At 38.8% G+C, this 18,320-nt stretch overlaps 3 protein-coding genes across 6 annotated transcripts; 1 reads left to right on the top strand and 2 right to left on the bottom strand.

The window, feature by feature from the left end:
• Positions 1-723: 723 nt before the first annotated feature.
• Positions 724-6,060, bottom strand: LOC116064716 (choline-phosphate cytidylyltransferase B-like). The gene is made up of 8 exons (XM_031319905.2): positions 5,720-6,060; positions 4,448-4,547; positions 3,501-3,617; positions 3,132-3,283; positions 2,957-3,035; positions 2,725-2,867; positions 2,418-2,606; positions 724-1,145 (listed from the first exon to the last, which is right to left on the bottom strand). Exons 1-8 carry the CDS (start codon positions 5,798-5,800, stop codon positions 924-926), a joined length of 1,083 nt encoding a protein of 360 aa, XP_031175765.1. The 5' UTR covers positions 5,801-6,060; the 3' UTR covers positions 724-923.
• Positions 6,061-7,784: 1,724 nt separating this feature from the next.
• Positions 7,785-14,673, top strand: lipia (lipase, member Ia). Of its 3 annotated transcripts, XR_004899143.1 has the most exons (12): positions 7,785-8,046; positions 8,520-8,603; positions 10,345-10,715; positions 10,802-10,910; positions 11,877-11,978; positions 12,094-12,183; positions 12,597-12,764; positions 12,917-13,006; positions 13,557-13,665; positions 13,777-13,950; positions 14,062-14,229; positions 14,404-14,673. XR_004899143.1 is itself a non-coding variant. In XM_031319903.2 (11 exons), exons 2-11 carry the CDS (start codon positions 8,546-8,548, stop codon positions 14,144-14,146), a joined length of 1,356 nt encoding a protein of 451 aa, XP_031175763.1. In that variant the 5' UTR covers positions 7,785-8,046; positions 8,520-8,545; the 3' UTR covers positions 14,147-14,673. The 3 variants fall into 3 exon arrangements, 2 of the variants coding, with proteins under 2 accessions (XP_031175763.1, XP_031175764.1); XM_031319903.2 differs by having other exon boundaries at positions 14,062-14,673; XM_031319904.2 differs by lacking the exon at positions 7,785-8,046 and adding an exon at positions 8,110-8,335 and having other exon boundaries at positions 14,062-14,673.
• Positions 14,674-14,856: 183 nt separating this feature from the next.
• si:dkey-71d15.2 (SH3 domain-containing kinase-binding protein 1) lies at positions 14,857-17,782 on the bottom strand. Of its 2 annotated transcripts, none has more exons than XM_036008694.1 (8): positions 17,608-17,782; positions 17,165-17,262; positions 16,839-16,939; positions 16,361-16,471; positions 16,055-16,254; positions 15,863-15,926; positions 15,533-15,694; positions 14,857-15,460 (listed from the first exon to the last, which is right to left on the bottom strand). In XM_036008694.1, exons 1-7 carry the CDS (start codon positions 17,667-17,669, stop codon positions 15,656-15,658), a joined length of 675 nt encoding a protein of 224 aa, XP_035864587.1. In that variant the 5' UTR covers positions 17,670-17,782; the 3' UTR covers positions 14,857-15,460; positions 15,533-15,655. The 2 variants fall into 2 exon arrangements, with proteins under 2 accessions (XP_035864587.1, XP_035864588.1); XM_036008695.1 differs by having other exon boundaries at positions 16,887-16,939; positions 17,608-17,777.
• Between the last annotated feature and the right edge of the window lie 538 nt (positions 17,783-18,320).

Genomic DNA, 18,320 nt, shown 5'->3' with positions numbered 1-18,320 from the left:
AACTGATCTTTTTGGCCACCTGGAGGCATCGGAAACAAGTTGTGAACACAATGTTGACATATCATCAACGTTTGTGTTGATATGGTGATTTTTTAGCAAACAATTAATCCAGCAGCTACGGAGCAACTTTTAGTTTTTACTTTCAGTCAATTTACTGAACGAACAGCTAAATAATGAGCTGACACTCGTTATAAAGATCCATGAAGCCGAGGGGAGCTGCAGATTTGGGTGCTATTTCTCTCTTGGTTCATCTATGAGGGACCCCTTTCACAATTCAAATTGTGTACATTTGATAACCTGCATTGATATTATAAAAATGTGGATTAATAGCCGACCCATTAAAGCAGCATTTGGACTGTTTAAAAGGATTTATGGCCATATTATCATTCAGACTTTGTCTAGTTGTTTGTTCTGAGGAACACCAGGAATATATTGCTTCGAAATTACAAACAGTACATCGTTCAACTGTATTAGCACCCATTTGGCCTGTCTCCTTTAGACCGATAAAATTATCTTAGAATTACTTACCCACCCATATTTACAGGAAGTGTGTTTCCATGTAGGGCATTAAAAGACAGGGACTATTGGGTTGATTATCGCTCAGTCTGAAATGAAGATAACTCATTAATACTCAATTACTGATTCCTATAAAGGCATTTTGAGTATGTGTTATATACTCGACATATCAAAGAGTAACAAATGACAGAAGACAAATAACATCCAAGTATACTTTAATGTTCTATTCCTTTTATGTTTCCTTTTTAGTGAAGAAACATTATATACATTATGATATATTGCACCAGTAATAAATTATTTCCTTTTTATTCGTTCATTTTAATGAATAGCCTCTTTGGACATATTATGTACCAGATTAATTACCAATAGTCTGCAAGACCAACAAAGATGACCAAATCATGATGAGCTCATTGTACATATGTGGAGGCAGCTTTAATAGAGGAGCGTGTGGCCTTTTTAGATGAGGAGGGGGAGGAAGGAGGAGAGAGAGAGGAGGAAGAAGCAAAGGCAGAGGAGGAGTCCGGAGAAACAGAGCGTCTTCTGGTGGGACTGCTGCTGGGGGAGCCACGGGGTGAAGAGTAAGGTGACAGGGCCTGGAGCATACGCCCACTGCGCTCCTGAATCACATGCTAAACAAGGACAGAGACAGAACAAGTTTTACTGTGTTGTAATGTTGTGTTTTGCTGTTTGTTGTACTCACTTTCACCCAACCTACCATATGTATACATCAGGTATTTCCCACATTACCCAGAGTGCCTTTTAGCATTGCTCACAGAATGGCCAACAATGTGTTAGGTTAAAATCATTTTAATTCTTAATTTCCACTGTATAAGCCAGTGGTGGTCAGATGCTTTGCTGCCCTCTGTAAATTTCAGCCATTTCTGATTGCACTGAAACTATGGAGGGACAACTATCACATTTTTAACAACAAGAAAACAACAAAATGTTAGGGAAATTATAATACATACTTTCCCTCTTGTTATTTATTAAACTGTTTTCATAGAATAATATTATAGTGATTACTATTTCTCTCTCTCTCTGTTAAATTAAACTATTTGCATAGTAAGAAAACATAACACTACTTGTTCCCACAAGATAACATGGAGTCATTGTCTAGCTTGACTGGGGCTCAAGGACAAAACATGTGTCTCTCTAACCAGATAAAGGGGATGCCATCGAGTCTGACCAGATAGAGGAGACAACATCTAAACTGAAAAGATGGACAATTGACGACGTCAAATTCTGTTATGATTGCATTTCACACATAAATAAGCTACTGTTTGAGGCTTACAGCAGTCACTTTCTGTAGTTGTGCTGTGAGTACTGTAAACTGATTCTACTTACAAGTAAACTAAACTTTATTATAACTTCAGTGGTCCCTGTCTATTCTTGATAATGTATTTATTCTAACACAAAACATGATGATTCTGAAGCAAGATCTGAAAAAAATATCTTTTTTTTTTGCGTCCGCGATGGAGAAACCATCAGAGATACTGTTACCCCAGTGTAAGTTGTGTTGATTCCAGGAGTGTGTGTATCCTGTCTGAGTTCAGATTTGACTGAGTTATAACTGTGATAAAGGTTTGTAAGGGAAGCTCCAACTACTTTTTACCACTTCCCTATGTTGCTCCACTTAATGGTGCCGCAGGCAATTGCCTATGTCCTAATATAAGTGTAAAAATGTTAATTTATGCTTTTATGGGGGTCATGTGCATGTGACTATTTTATGGCCAGAAGCTGTGACTTACTGGAGTGTCCACTGGTTGCCTGGCAACCACAAGGTGACGACTAAACCAACCAAATTATATCACTTCTGATCTATAAAAATAATATTAATGTGCCACTAAACACAAACACACCTAATGTAATGTGTATGTGCATTAATGTAAAAGTGAAGGTACCCAGGCTCCGTCAGGTCCAAAAAGCTCCAGAAAGTTGCTGATGAATTCTCGCGACTTCTCTTCCCACTTGTGGATGAGGTCTTGGCTCTTCTCTTCTACTCTGTAGACAAAGTGTTTGGACTTTTCCTCCACCGTACGGACCGTCTCTTTCATCTTGTCCACCTGGTCCTGGAGCCGGTATTTTTTCTCCTGTCAGTAAAAGACAAAGCAAGTGACCATTAGTATATTTGTGATTTTCTTCTGTATTGTTTGTTACAAAAACATCAACATTCCGTTGTTTTAATGAGATTAAATATAATACACGAACATTAATGAATCCAACATTCAGATCTCGGGCTGAGTAGCCTCTTTGCAGGTTGCGTCGAACATAGATGTCATAGTCACGGACGATACGAGTGATCAGATCAGATGTGGAGATGCCTTCTGTCCTCTCAGTGGCCACGAACATCCCTGACATTAAAAAATAAACGATTGTAATTAATTCAAGTCATATGAGAAATGACAGGACTTAAATTTATTATATGAACATTCATGTTCACCTGCTTCCTTGATGTGTTTATAAACATCCTCTGATCCAGCAGAGGTGTAAGGGATATCATCATGGGTCACAAAGTCAATCTGTGAGTGTAACATTACAGTGTTCAGACTGATTGATCACCAGGTGTCTTTGCTGTTGTCACTGAATGACATTGACATGACTGCGTGACCTTTAACCTTATGTTTCTGGAGGAACTCTGTGGAAAGGGTCCAGGGAGCGTCCCGCACCACCTCGTCAACGTAACGGCAGTGCCTCAGGGCGTCGTAGCGCTCATCCTCTGTCATCACCGTATAGCCCTTAAACTTGTGGGTGAGTTCGTCACTGCACACTAGGGTCACAAAGACAGAGACATAGAATATGGAAGTAAAGGTTAATCTGGAATTACTAAACTAGTAGATTTTGTGTTGTTAGGGTTGTTGAATGTTGGTCATTTAAAGGCTATTTTGTTCTAAGATTAGGATTTCATGTTTAGCTATCAAAAGCCCATTCATATACAAACTGTCTAACTTTTCCTTGCATCACTGGGAGTGAGATCTATCCTTTACCTCCTACTATCAGGTGTGTGTTGGGGAACACATTTTTGGCCTGCATCAAAGCTCTAGCATGCCCCGAATGGAAAAGATCAAAAATCCCATCAGCGTAGACTCGCACCGGACGATGAGCTACAAGAAAAGAAATACGAAAACACGTCTTTAAATAGCAACATGACATTACAAAACCTCACTTTTTGTTCTATTATTTACAGAGATTTACTGATGCGGCGTTTTGAAGCTGATGCCGATATCTGATCGGCCATTAAAGATCTTCATACTTTTTGTCAGGGTTTTGGTATTTTGTGGTGTGTATTATTTTTGTAGTCGGTTTCTGTTCTGTATTGTGCTTGTTTCCTGTTTTATTTTGTAGTCTGTCTTGTCTCCCTTGTCTTGTCTAGCTTTCTTCCTGTCTTTGTTTGTTTCCCGCCTTTTTTGATTTGTTCCACCTGTTGTGTCACCTGCCTCTCGTTCCCTCGTTACCTTGTGTATTTAGCCTCTCTGTTTTCCCTTGTCGGATCGTCTCGTCTTGTTGCTGTGTGTTCTGTTTGTTTCTGCATTCCCTGTCATGGATTTCCTTTTTGTATTGGATTATATCTCCAAGTAAGTTTTGCTTATCTTAAATTAAAACTCTTTAAACTGCATTTGGGTCCTAACCTTGCCTGCCTTCGCACCAGCCCTGATACTTTTAATCTGTTGTTAACTCTTCAGTCAAATGGCGTGACATACTGTATATCTGGAGAAATGGATAATGATATAATAAGACCAACCCTGCAATCAGCCAGATAACTAGCAGTAAAACAATATTATACTGATAGTTAAATGACTTTTTGCAGCTGAAATCAACTGATACCAACATACTGAAGCATCTGCAGTTAGTAATTCTCCCACTAGTCTTCCCTTATTCCTCTCAGTTGCATGACATTTATTTGCAATGGAAACAAAAACTATTGAAGTGTGACCTGGTGTGCCCCTCCGTGCTTGGGCAATGGTCAACTTGTCTTGGGGGATCTCCGATTCACAACCTGTAGACTTGGCAAAAGCAGCTGGCTCCCGCAGAGCCTGAACACAGAGAGCAGAGGAGAAAAAAAAACACATGTTAAGTTTGATCAGATGCTGTATTTTCCCAATTAAGTTCATCCATCTTCGAAACCACTTATCCTGCTTTTTTTTTTTTTTAGGAAGACAAAATACAGCAACAGTGTTATTGCCGAATTTAGAATTACAGCAAGCAATTTTAACAGCGCTGTTATACTGTAGGTTCATTTTAATAGAGAATTTATAAAATATAACTTTGCAGGTTGTCACACCCTTTATCTGGTAAAAAAACAAAACAAAAGAAGATATCAAGGCCAGATATGCTTCGATGATATCTTCAAGACAGATATGAATGATGTCAACACACTGAAGTAATGAGCGTCTGCATACAGTGTATGGACTTTGTGCTGTGTGTTGATACATATACGCAGCTTTATCTGCTGTGTTGTAAGGTATACTTTGAACTCTGATTCTACTGAAATGTCCGGTGATTCTTGTGCTGTGTTAAACTGTTTAATTTACCAGCTTACATTTTATTTTGAAATCATCAATAGTGAATTATATTAAGTTTTGCCGTCTAAGCGTTCTGTCTCTTAGTCCTTATAGTTAGCCATGATTTAGCCACTTCAGGTAAGAAGTCAACATGCATGCAGGTTTTCATAATGGAGACACAAATGTTTGATACAGTATTAATGTGCACCTCATGCACTTGATTATATACTATATGACTCACAATTCTTTCATACATTATTTAATGATATTACTATATGTTAAAGACTGACTTAATCTACCTTTTATCATTCCAAGAAAGTGCTTACTTAATATGACTTGAGAATTATCATATATTGCTCTACTATATTGATGACATAAACATGATTCATGGCTCACCTAGCTACTCAGTTAATTCTCCACACCCAGGCACAAGTCAAATAACAACAGGGGAAACAAATTACTTCTGTAATATTTAAAGCCTGTCACATAAAAAACCCTATCTAATCTATAAAATCTGACTGATACTGTCATGCACTTCTACCTATGTTCTTATTTCCAGTGTCTTCACTAAATAATGTCCAAAAAACAACATTTAGGACAACCAGATTCTCCTTTATGGGACGCTTAAGTTCTCATATGATTATTATTTTAAGTGTAAGAATAAGCATGGTGGCCACGTTTCATATTTACAGAACTGGACATACCCTGCGAGGGCCTCCTCTTTGGTTCTGCGGGGCCTGTTGTTGCTGAACGTTGCTGCCTCGGCCTCGTCTCTTTCCAGCCATCCCAGATGTTCTGCTTCCTTGTCTTCTAACAACACCACTGCAACCACCTGCTGCTCCTCTCAGCTTGCACAGTGCACACAGGATTTCTAAGCCTGTGTGTTTTTAAATGTACGTCTCATCAGCCTGCCTGGCCCTGATGACGGGAGATTGTAGTGAGCAAAGTTCAAGCCACTCTGGTAAAGGTATTTAGAAATGTAGCTTGCACTTGACATCAATACTGAGCTTGTGAGGACTTTCTTCATGTGTTAACATGGAACTTGTAGCAACAGGATGGTGTTGGGCAATGTTACACTAGTAAACTCCATAAACTATATGTAACAGTCCAGTTGGAAGTGAATGTGAAGAATGCTCAGGTTTTGAAACATTTTTCACATTTCCTTCTAGCTGCTGTGACATGGAGATGCTGCTATTAATGAAACTTGTTGTGCACAGGGAAGCTAGATAAGATTAACTTTAAAGTTAAGTATGTGTCCAGAGCTTTTACATTGGCAGCCTTTGGAACCAAACAGGGACATTGTGTTCCAACATTGTCACAAGTATCCCCCAGTGGATACACAACTGGATATTACAATAGCTGTTTACAGTCTGGGTATATTTTGAAATCAATTACATATTACCCTCTCAAAACAGACCTTTTGTAGATATTTATGATCCCCAGAAGATGAAGCTTACTGACTTTACCTCTGACACCACTTGACATTTGTGGCTTCATTACATTCAGATTCCCATCAAGATGAATCATAATAACTTATAATAATGGTTCATCTATCACCATTATCAGGTGAACATTTTAATTTGTCCAATACTTTATGGTTTATGAGCAAATATATGCAAATGACATACCCATCAGCCTCCACTGTACTTTGATTTTAGTGCTGGTTAGCAAATGTTAGCGTGACAACATTCTAAACAAACCTTATACCTGTTAAACATCAGCATGTTAACATTGTAATTATGAACAAATCCACACACCAAATAGCTCCTGTAAGAAGGATTGTAATGCTTGTGATGTTTCGAGCCTGCGGCTCTTCCCTTAGACTTCTATTACAGCATTGTAATTTTGAGCATGTTGAAGAGACTTATTGGGGTGGAGAGGGAGGTTAAATCTTTCATTTTATAACAAAGCATAATCAACATTCTTGTGAGACCCTCTCTTAGACTTAGGAAAAATAACGAAATGCCTTCCTTTAGTACAAAGACTGTTGTCCTCTGCATGTGGCCATAGAGCTTAAAAGATATCTAGATGTTTTATACAATAAATCTCACAAGGTTTGGCTGAAATAAATTATAAATCTTGTATGACAAAAAGTTACCTTTTTTCAGCAAAACGATTGCATAACCCTCCCCATTCTCAAGTCCCTTTCAAGCTGCAGACATTTGGTAGTGACAAAGATAAAAAAAAATAAATGAAAAATAATTTACTCAACACCCATAGCAAATAAAACCTAAGGACCAAGTGACATCATCAACCCCCCCAATGCCTATTCATTTGTTTGCACATAAAACATTATTATAAACACACACACACACACATATACAGACACAGTTTACATATCCTCAGACTTATATGGATTTAAAGAAAAAAAAAACCTTGAGCAGGAGAGGTAGAAAGCTAAAAGCTATGCAAAGAACTCTTCTAAACAAATTTAAGAGAGATGAGCAATACATAATGATGGATGGAAATGCTGTTACAATTTCTTCCAATGCTCTGAAATGTCCATGACAGGTTAATCATATTTTACTGCATACTAATCCATATATGTGGGGAAATCTTGAGTTTAAATGATGTACAATGTGTTCTTGTAAATGTCAGTGGAATTTGCACTGACTCAAGGTGAGTAAGTCCTAAATAAATGTTAATTTCTGGCAAAAAGGGACAACTTCTTGGAAATGCCCACTATATGTTTCACTTTCACTCTGGATTTCTTGAAAATGAAAAAAATGAGCAAAGAAACAGAGACTAGATTGTTTTCTCAGATTCAAAATCAAGTAGAATGGAGACACAAGAACCGGTTTGAGTACACAGAAACCAGGTGTGACTTCACAGGAACCTGTGGACACAATGACCTGGGGCAAGGGGTGTGGTTATCCTGGTGAGAGTATGTAGGGCGGGAGTAGTACTGCTTTGCTGTTCCACCTCTCACTTCCTGAAGTGAACGCTGCCCAAATATGTGGAGATACAAACAGACCTGTAATGTTCTGGACCTTTGACTCACCAGACCAGGAAATATTATCCTACGGCAAAGGTAAGACTCTGATAAGAATGACATGTTGTGCTTTCTCATTGTTGTCACATTTCTTAAATTACATCTAAGGAAGAACACTGACGCACTGTAAACATGAGGCGTCTACTGTAGCAGAAGAACTTTATTGCAGACAGATTTCTGCAAATTTTAGTTTCACTTACAATCACAGTGTCATTGGTTAAGATTAATCACAGTGGGTGGGGCGAAAAAACAGATTTCAGGCTGCAAGTTACTTAAATGGCACTGAACATGTTCATTAGTTTTTTCCACTCATTCATGACATTGGAAGGTAAGTAGATAAGCATCTCTTTTCTTTGCTTCGGTCCAGTGAGTGTCAGAGAAACATCTGAAGGGTTAGGACAGTATTCTCCTTGTGTTGCTCTGCCTGTTGTGTTTGTGCACATGTGATTTGCTCTGTTAATTATATTATGAGGCAAAAACGTCTGACAGGTGTGTGTTGACTCTGTGTACAGATTATTTACATGTGCTGGTGTAAAGCATGTTCCTGTGGCAATATCTGACACTGCTCCTGCTGACAACTGTTCAAATATACAAAGGTAAAGCCCAAAGCATAACGTCTCAGTTACACCTACAAAATACATGGTTGGAGAATAGCAATGATGATTAATGTTGTGATGTTTAATCGTTGTGCTACTTTAGTGTCCACTGTGAAGCAATTACTGCCATAAACAGTATGTGAAGATTACAGCACAGTGCCATCTTATTTCAAGTCTCTTTAATATCTGTGGTTCAATGTGACGAGAGTTGACGGAAATTCAGGCTGTCTCCTTTTTTTCCGTAGTGATAGCTAACAAACTAAAACTGAAATGATTTACGTTCATTTTTATTTTATTATATATTTGATATATATTTTGGAAAAGTTTCAGTTTTTAATTCATAATAACCCTGATACACACACATCCACTGTTAGATAGTGTAAATCCCCTGGAGGGGGAAAAAACACTCAAGCAACATTTGAAGAATTACATTTCTTAGGAAAACCAACATAATTGAGCAAAGGGCCTTCACTGTGGTTTGCAAAAACCACTGGCACTATGTAGAGCTCCACGGCTCTCAGCTGATGCATCCATGCAAATGTGATTTACATAGCCTTTGTGGAAAGCCACATCTATTGTGTAACACTTACTGAAAATAGCTGATGCATGAAGCTGCTCTTCCATCTGCTTTTCATTATGTGAAGTTTTTTATTAGGAAATGGAAATTCGTTCCCAATACCCAATTGGTTGGGTTGTTTAAACAGCATTGAGTCATAATTAAATGCCACATTTTCACTACACCTCCAGACATTATTGGCTGTGGAGGCACTTACGGTTTGTCATAACCTCTGTCATAATCTTTTGCTAGTCTATAAAAGGCTCCTTGACTATATGTGTCAGTGATCTAGATCAGTGGTTCCCAACCTTTTTTCCTTGGCGCCCCCCCTACTTATGTCTAAGAAAAGTTGAGCCCCCCGCTCCGAAAACGAAGTTGAGGTAACTCTCGAGATAGAGCCTTACTTTCTTTTTTGATACAGAGGAGTTATCAGCACTTTTACGTTTCTCCGCCATGTTTCGTTCATAAAATAGTGATGCCGTGGCGGCAGGAAAAACGAGGATGATAGCAGCTAGCAGCTGACCCGATGACAGCAAGGGTCCCAGGTTAAGAGGTCCCGGAGGTTTGGCCTACTAAGTAGCCTGCCTACAATTTTAAGCGAGAACAAAAATATATAGTTTTTATACAGACTTTTGTATACATTATATATTCTAGTGTATTATCATAATTTGTTTAACGTGCAAATATATATTTTTTTTTACCTCAAACCAAATAAAGACTTGCGCACCCCCTGTGATCTTTGCCGCCCCCCTGAGGGGTCCCCGGACCCCAGGTTGGGAACCACTGATCTAGATGATGTGAATTGTCTGCATACTGCTTAAATTTTGGGTGAATTGGTCCACAAACTCCTGACAAAGTTTATTACAAGTAAATAACTCAGTGTTGCTAAGTTGTTTGCTTTCCCAGCCAAACTTGTTCACGATGCGTCTCTCTGGTGGGCAAGCTGTGTTTGAAAACAGTTTCAACCTAGTGTTGCACTGATTACACCCACACACTGACTCATATATGGGACTATGTCACTGATGATGGCAGGAACTTTGGATGAGTTGATAAAAATATTAAGACTTCTTGAGCAATGCTTGTTAAGGTCAAAATGGTCATATGTCATTTATTCTTTCTTGTCATCCTCCCCTACCCATATACGCCTTTCTCTGTCTGCCCCTTTTTTCTCGCCATCCCTCTCAGCTCAGAGATGTGAAGAATTTACAGATCTAAATCTCGGTCACGCAATCATTGGAACCAGCCTCAAAATTAGGTTGTTGCTGTACACCAGGGATAATGGCACCTGTGGTACACTCGTGTCCCACACGGACCTGTCCGCCCATCCCCAGTTTAACTTGTCCAGACCAACCACCTTCGTCATTCATGGCTATCGGCCTACGGGATCTCCACCTGTGTGGGTGCAGAAGATCTCGGAGCTGCTGCTGGCCAGGGAAGACCTTAATGTCATAGTGGTGGACTGGAACCACGGAGCTGCTAATGTGAATTATTTAAAGGCCGTGGAGAACACGTACAAAGCAGCCAACAACCTCACTGCTTTCATTAAAATGCTGCAGGTATGAGATGTATCTGACATTCTCTGTGGCCATCTCTGCTGTGTCTTGCTGTTGTGTGTAACCAGACTAATAACCGATCTTTTCAGGAATATGGTGCCTCTCTGAGCTCCATCCACATGATCGGAGTCAGTCTTGGGGCTCACATGTCAGGCTTAATAGGTGCTAACCTTAAAGGGTTTCTTGGAAGAATTACAGGTAAGGGTGTGCATATTCAAATTCAGATTTCTCTCTCAGACCCAAGATTCAAATTCCAATCCTCAAGAAAAATGAGTTCATAGTACATTGTCAAACAGCACAATAATAATAATGATAATCATTCATACTTTAATACGAAACAGCTTCACATTTCTGTCCATTTAAACTTTACAGAAAGTAGCAAACATAGTATGGACATCGGTGAAGAATTGTATGTCTTGTTAAGTAAAATCAATGCTGCACGTATTGCCACCACAATTTATTTAGTTACACAACCTTTGGGCACTTATTTTCTGCATCAGGAAATAAATATTAGCTGAGATGGTTATCAAGGACATTTCATGATAACTATGACACGTAAATGAACTTTAATTCCTAGATTGCTAACATCACAAGCAACTTATAACACAGAGTGGCAAAGTCCTTGCTGACAAAGAGTCTGTCAAACTTTGCAGAGTATATGAAGGTGGAGTTGTGGAGTTGCAGCCACATATCACAGTTCAGGTTTTGGCCATCTGGGCAGTAGTCACCATGAAACAATTGACACCATTTCGATGATTCCACCCAAAATCCCTACTGAGAGATTATCCTGAAGTGCGAGACCACAGATATCCAGTTCAGCACTGCTGTGAAGAAGTATCGAGTATACACCAAAAAGAAAAACTGGTCCAGACGTCTGGAGTTCAGTCATATAAAACAGAACCAGACATGATGGTATCAAAAAACTTTTGTGTGAAAAGAGCAATACTAGTTGGGTCAGATGGGTCGAAGTTTGTTTGAAAGTAATCAGGACACAGTCCAAAGCAGCAGTGATAATTTGGAAAAGGAAAGGAAGTAAAGCAGCAAAGGGTCTTAAACTTAGTGATACCTAAATCGTTACAATAAGGTGAAAATGAACATTAGCTAATGTTGAGTTTGAGAATAAACTTGAAGCTCTACTGAGATCTACTGATGTGATGTTTGCAGCTCTGGATCCAGCTGGGCCTCAATTCACTGGCACTCCTCCAGAACGCAGACTGGACCCCAAAGACGCCCAGTTTGTGGATGTCCTGCACACAGACATAGACGGTCAGTTAAACTGAAATACTGTATTATATTATTCTCTCAGTCATTTCTAATTGTTTTAAATGTCCTATATAAGTTATTATTATTATTATTATTGTTATTGGCATGTCATTCACAGCTCTTGGCTTTAGGGAACCTCTGGGTCACATCGATTTCTATGCTAATGGTGGAACAGACCAACCCGGCTGTCCAAAGACCATCTTTTCTGGTAAGGTCTCTTTAAATTGATGGGGAAAAAACACTCAAATTGTTGATCAATAATCTTTGTGTACAAAATGTTGGATTTATAATCATATGTGATGATTTGTATAATAAGAAATGAAACAATGCTGCATGCTAACAATCAGCGCCTGAATTGGTCCAAAAAAGGTGCCAGTGCAGCACCCTAATTCAGCAGTTGGATGACATGATCATTACATATGTCTTAGATATATTTATATTCATACGTATAGGCCTATCCTGTAGGGGTGACCCCGAATAGTCGACAATTAAGTGTGTGAGATGAAACAAAGGATCATTCCATCCAGGCTACATCAGGGTGCTGAATGTCTGATGAATGTCGGTACTTTGTGAGTACTGGCCCATTTCAGGCAATGGTAACAATGACTTACCCCTGTGCAGGAGGAGCCTATTTTAAATGCGACCACCAGAGATCAGTGTTGCTCTTCCTTGACTCTGTGGTTAGGACGTGTGTCATTAAGGCCTTCCCCTGCTCCTCATACGAAGACTTTCTGGATGGTAACTGCTTGAACTGTGACCGCTTTGGTGCTGCTGGATGTCCTGTCTTTGGTTGGTACTTTAATTATCTCATAACAATGATGATTTTTACATGCATTTATTTAATGTACAAGATAGATGGTCTAAATGTTTTTAAGTTAAAAGTGATTGGATGTTCTTTCAAAATGGATGTGACCTGATGTAGCTGTTTCACTCAAATCCAGGTTATGATATCATCGAGTGGAAAGAGGTCCTGTTGAGGCTGAACCAAACAAAAACTTACTTCACCACAAATCCAGATTCTCCATTCTGCAGTAAGTAACACAACACTAATAATCACAATCATAACCTTAATAACCAGACAGAAACACATAGAAAGACCCTTAATCCCAATGCAGTTCACATTAAAATGCATAATTTTGTTAAATTATGCAAATAATATGAAAGTGAGCATTTAGCCCCTCAAATGGTTGAAGTTGCAAATGTTTAAAAATTCTCTTAAAACAGGCCAGGCCAGGGGATTTAAAGAAAACAGAACATGAAATGCATCACAAGGCAAACTAAAATAAATCAGCGTTCTGTCTAAGATCCCTTCCTAACACCAAAGTTTATCTGATTCTGGTGCGTCATGGCACAAAAAAGCTACAGTGAATTTTTCAAATAACTAGTGCATCGTGCTTTTTGGGTTAACTGTGGAGTGTGTTTTCACTGAATGCAGTTTTGTCCCACATTATTGGCATTAAACTCTATGTGGAAAGCTGCTATTAAAGCTATTCCATGGTCTGCTATATCAGTTCTAAGAGGGCATATCATTTAATTTCAAAATGGTGAACATATTTGTGAATACAAATTTGAATGTTTCAGTGACAAACTACAGGTTGGAGGTGATGATATGGAACAAGGATGTACGCTGGGGATACATGACTGTTAAACTTCACGGTAACGGTAAAGAAGCAGTGGCAACCATTGACCAGTAAGTCTTCACTTCATTTATCATAAGTTCTGTAGCAAATATTCCACCATGACTTCTCTTTGTCCTTCTGTTACTGCGTACTGCTAACATCTCTATTCTTTTTTACATCAGTAAAACATCCCAGTTCAACAAGTACACAGAGACCAATTTGTTTGCCCAGTTTGACAAAGACCTTCAGTCAGTGGAAAAGGTGTCTCTCAAATTCTCCACTGGGAATGTATTCAAGCCCAAATATAAGCTCCGTGTTCTCCGCATCCGTCTAACACATCTGGAACGCAAGGAGAGGTATGCAACACCTACTGATTTTTAAAAATGTGTAATATCTTTCAGAAATTTGATGTATTTCACATTAAATAGCTGTTTTCACTTCAGTTATGTTGACTATGTCCTTCACAGGCCTCTCTGTCGATATGACGTCCTTCTCGAGGTGAACAAAGAGGTTACCTTCAGGCCAATTTCCTGTGAAGAATCCAATTTCTGAAACAAATTTGGACCCCGCGTCAAAAAATTCAAACATACTGGAAGAGATTCAGCCGTCTCTTCAGTTTCTCAAGGATTGTACAGGAAAGCAGGGGTGTAGCACAAAATTCTGGGCTTTGTAGAAAGGTATTCTCCATGGGCCCCCTCCCCACATCCACAGCTATTCATTCTAGCATCTTTTTGGGCCCTCCTCACATGAGGGCCCTGGGTACTCAGTCCCCTTTCCACCCCCAGTCCGACAACCCTGCAGGAAAGCAATAAGGACTGCAAAGATAGCATATCAAAAGTGCTAACCTGGCTGTGACGTGATCATTTGTGATCTAAAAATGAAATGTGATATACTATATATGGTGTATATGGGTTTTTAAGAGAAAATGTGTTTTTTGTAAGAAAAATATTGGCTGAAAAGGGAATTTATATGCAATTCACTTGTAGGGTGAATTAGAATTTTCGTTCATGCATTTGAAAATAAATGTATCTCATAATGACCTAATGTTATCTCAGTAATGGACTTGGTGAAGGCAACAACAAAGTCAAGGCTGGTTTTAAAAGAATAGTAGACTTTTTTTTCCCTTTCTCGTCTGCTCTGTCTTTTAGAAGATATTTCTTCAGTCAAAACTCAATTTCTTTTACCATATGACATCACTTGTAACTTTATATTTATTTGTGTATATGGATGCATCCTTACTTATTAATAAAAAGTCAAGTCAATAATGTGCAACATCTTTAATGAATTCACAATGCTCCTACACATCAACAACATGAACATGAATTCACTGACATCTTGGTCAGTACATTTTTGGCACGATAAAAAGGCAAACTTACATTTTTGAAAACTATATGCACCTTAAATATGATAGAAGCTTCAAGTTTGCGCCTCCACATCACATTATTATAAACTAATGATAGCTGATTAGCTGCTGGCTCTTATTACATGTCCTCTCTGTTTCACTGTCAGATGTTTTCTACACGGCCGGATAAAGGAAAAATTATTAGAAAACCAATTCAACAGTGATGATCTCCAACACATATTTAGGCCAACAGCCATGGGAAATGAAAAAAAAAAAAAAACGTTTTTCTCTTCATGGAAACCTAAATACATTTTGGAAAACATTTACCACACTACAGGATTTATGATGCCATAGTTATTAAGTCCATCTACAGAAATAAAACAAATTGAATGTATAACAGTCTACTGCTCATTTCCAGAGAGAACGGTCAACAGATACTCTTCTCTTATATCAAGTCTGATCCCACTGTACCTCACCTTTTAACTTTCAGCAATGACTCAGTAAAAACATTCGGTCCTCTTGGCCGACGCATTCGCCGGTCCAACAAAAACAAAAGCAAATAAAATTGCCTCCTAGAGAGGTTTTTCTAATAAAAATATTATACTTTTTCATCAAAAAGGAGCGAGGATGATTTTTTAAAACTTAGAAAAATATTGTTTATCAGATAAGTATCAGCAGGACCTTTAAAATGTGTCTTTAATGATGGTGAAGTTCTCCACTCATTTAGACATGTGCTTCTTCATACGTTGAATCTCCATCTAAAACAAAACAAAAAAATCAAACCATGAGTGCAAATATTGTCACCTTAAATTAATTCTGCAGTTTCTTATATTATAAAAAAGAGATACAAAAGAGCAAACAAGAACAAAACATTATTTAGCACGTCCTTGCAGCTACATGAATTCCTTTGTTTCTTCATGCCGCACCTGTAAAGTCAAGCGAATCCTTTTCTCTTCATCAAGCTCATTCATCAGCAGTTTAATTTCTTTACTAGAACACAAAATATTGTCAGATTAGTGAAGAAAAAAATATATGACAAAGGCAGTGATGCAGGGATGCAAATGTCATGTACCCACGAGGGCAGGTTAGAAACATAAATCCCATTGACAAAGCCATACTTGTGCTGACTCTTCATCAGTTCAAACTGGTCCCTCAGGTCTCTCAGATCTGTCTGCAGTTGTTGCAGGCTCGGTGGATTTCTGCTCAGCTGGGGGTCGGAGTTGATGTGTGGGGGCAGCGTCGGATGTAGTACAGCAGAGAGAGCCTTGGGTAACAGGGAGATGAAGGACTGCATGGGAACACTTTTGGATGCCGCTGCCTGTGGAGAATAACCCAACATTATTGGCTGACAACATAACACAAATGTGAAATATCAATTTGAATTTTAAAGTGTGTAATACCTTAACTTTCTCTTTTACACTTACAGGCAGGGCAGACCCATTGTGGCTTGTTTCCTGAGAGTTTTCTTGAAGTGTTAACGCATCCGGCTCTTCACTCTGGTTTTCTTTTCTTTCCTCCTCCATCATGAGTGTTACCTGTAAGTTAAGTCTAGTTTGAGACATCTGATAAGTAAAAGGCATTTAAAAGGTAGTTCACCCAATGTTAGTATGAAAAAAAAAAAGTTTTTAATCCAAGTACAATTCTGAAAATATAGCTCACATTCATTACAGGGCAAAGTACCTTTTACCCTTGTTTTATAGAAGGAGTTAAAGTAGATATCTTCCGCTTTTGTATGTGGCTGTGTGTGTATGAAGCAACTCAAAAGTTAAATTTATCCCAAGGACAGATAGGACACAAACACACCAGACACACTTTCACACAGTGAGCCAAGTTATAATAGTAGTGTTTAACTGGCTAATATAACAACTCTAGATAACTAGTATTAAAAATATGTATACTTCCCAGAGTCTGAAGCTCTGACTGTAACCTCTCATCTGCAGCATGAGCTACCTGCTCATTCAGCTTCTCTGCCATCGACACAACTGAATCAAACTCTTCAGTGTCTTCAGTGAAAAACGGAGAATAGATGTTACAACACTTGCAGAACCCAGAACTAATTTAAACCCATCGCTATACAGAATGTAGGCCATTTTCACAGTTATAAACCCACATTTTTGTGATTCCAAAGCCTGCATTGACATTCCGCCTTTTCAACATGCAGCATTCAAGCATGTGTTTCAAAGTATGTTGCAACAGATAGTTGTAACAATAATAGTTGCAAGGCTTACCAGGAATGAGGGCTGAGCTATAGCTGCCCATCGTGACAGAGAGGAATACAAGTGTAGAGAGTGAAAGACAGAAAAGCCTGCAGTCTTTAAGTCTACATCTACAAATGACAGATTGGAGCAAGTCAGTGGAGCAGAAATCAACAGAAACCAGTCAGCTCAGTGCAGTCACACATCATGCTACATCTTAATAAAATGTATAATAACCAAGTTCAGTTTGTACATTAAAACTGACATCAAAGTGGGGGAAACTAAATGTGGGTGGTACAATAGAGGTAGCTGTTTCTCTAATGCCACAGCAGTGTAGTGAACAAATGTGCAACACATGCTAGAGCCAATGCACAGAAAGGAGCACAGTGACAAACTATACTGTACAATCATAAGTAAACAAAGTAAACAAATTACAAGATTATTCTCTCAGTCAAGGCTCTGGGACACACACTAACCTTGTTTGGCCGGCGACACCAGTGAGATACAGCAGCATCTGCGGTAACGTGACACCGTCCATTGTAACCCACTGTGGTCTGCTGAGTATGTTGTGATGATGAGCGGTAGCCTACTGTCAGGGCTAAGTTTAGCTCCACTCCGCTCACAAATATCACTGGGGCAGAGCGAAGGCCGTCACAGGCTGAAGGGCGAGGGGTGTGTTTAAAGGGACGAACTGGAGCGCAGTTATGCAAACAGTGATGTTTGTAGTATTGGGAGAAAGAAAAGCAGAAAGGATGATGATTTCATTTATGGTGAAACCTGAGGAAGGAACCTGTTTTGATTGGCTAAACAGTACAAAAGGCACACTCCACTGATTTTACAAATGGAAGTCTAGTTTGCTAGTCAGCTGTATCATGTATGTGGCTCTGGAGGGAGATTGCTAATTTTTTTCTTTTTTTTTTTTAAATGACCCTGATGATTTCATCATGATAATTATATTAGGGTTATCTCAGCTTTGACTCAAGACTATGACAGATAGCCTGAGTAACAAACTGGAGGTGTGGAGTTCAAAAGAAATGGGTAAAATAGACTATTAAATTGCATCATGGGAAATGTTAAGAACCAGCAAGCTTGATCCACATTAGGGACTGCAAGTCATCGCCTCTGCTGCTTCTTTTGAGTTCCCCACTTAATGGAAATTCAAATACTAAACTGCTGAAGTACAACTTTA

Source organism: Sander lucioperca, chromosome 13 (genome assembly GCF_008315115.2).
Source record: "Sander lucioperca isolate FBNREF2018 chromosome 13, SLUC_FBN_1.2, whole genome shotgun sequence".
Taxonomy (NCBI): domain Eukaryota; kingdom Metazoa; phylum Chordata; class Actinopteri; order Perciformes; family Percidae; genus Sander; species Sander lucioperca.
The sequence above is the reverse complement of the archived record's forward strand: the minus strand, read 5'-3'. Positions and strand labels throughout refer to the sequence as shown.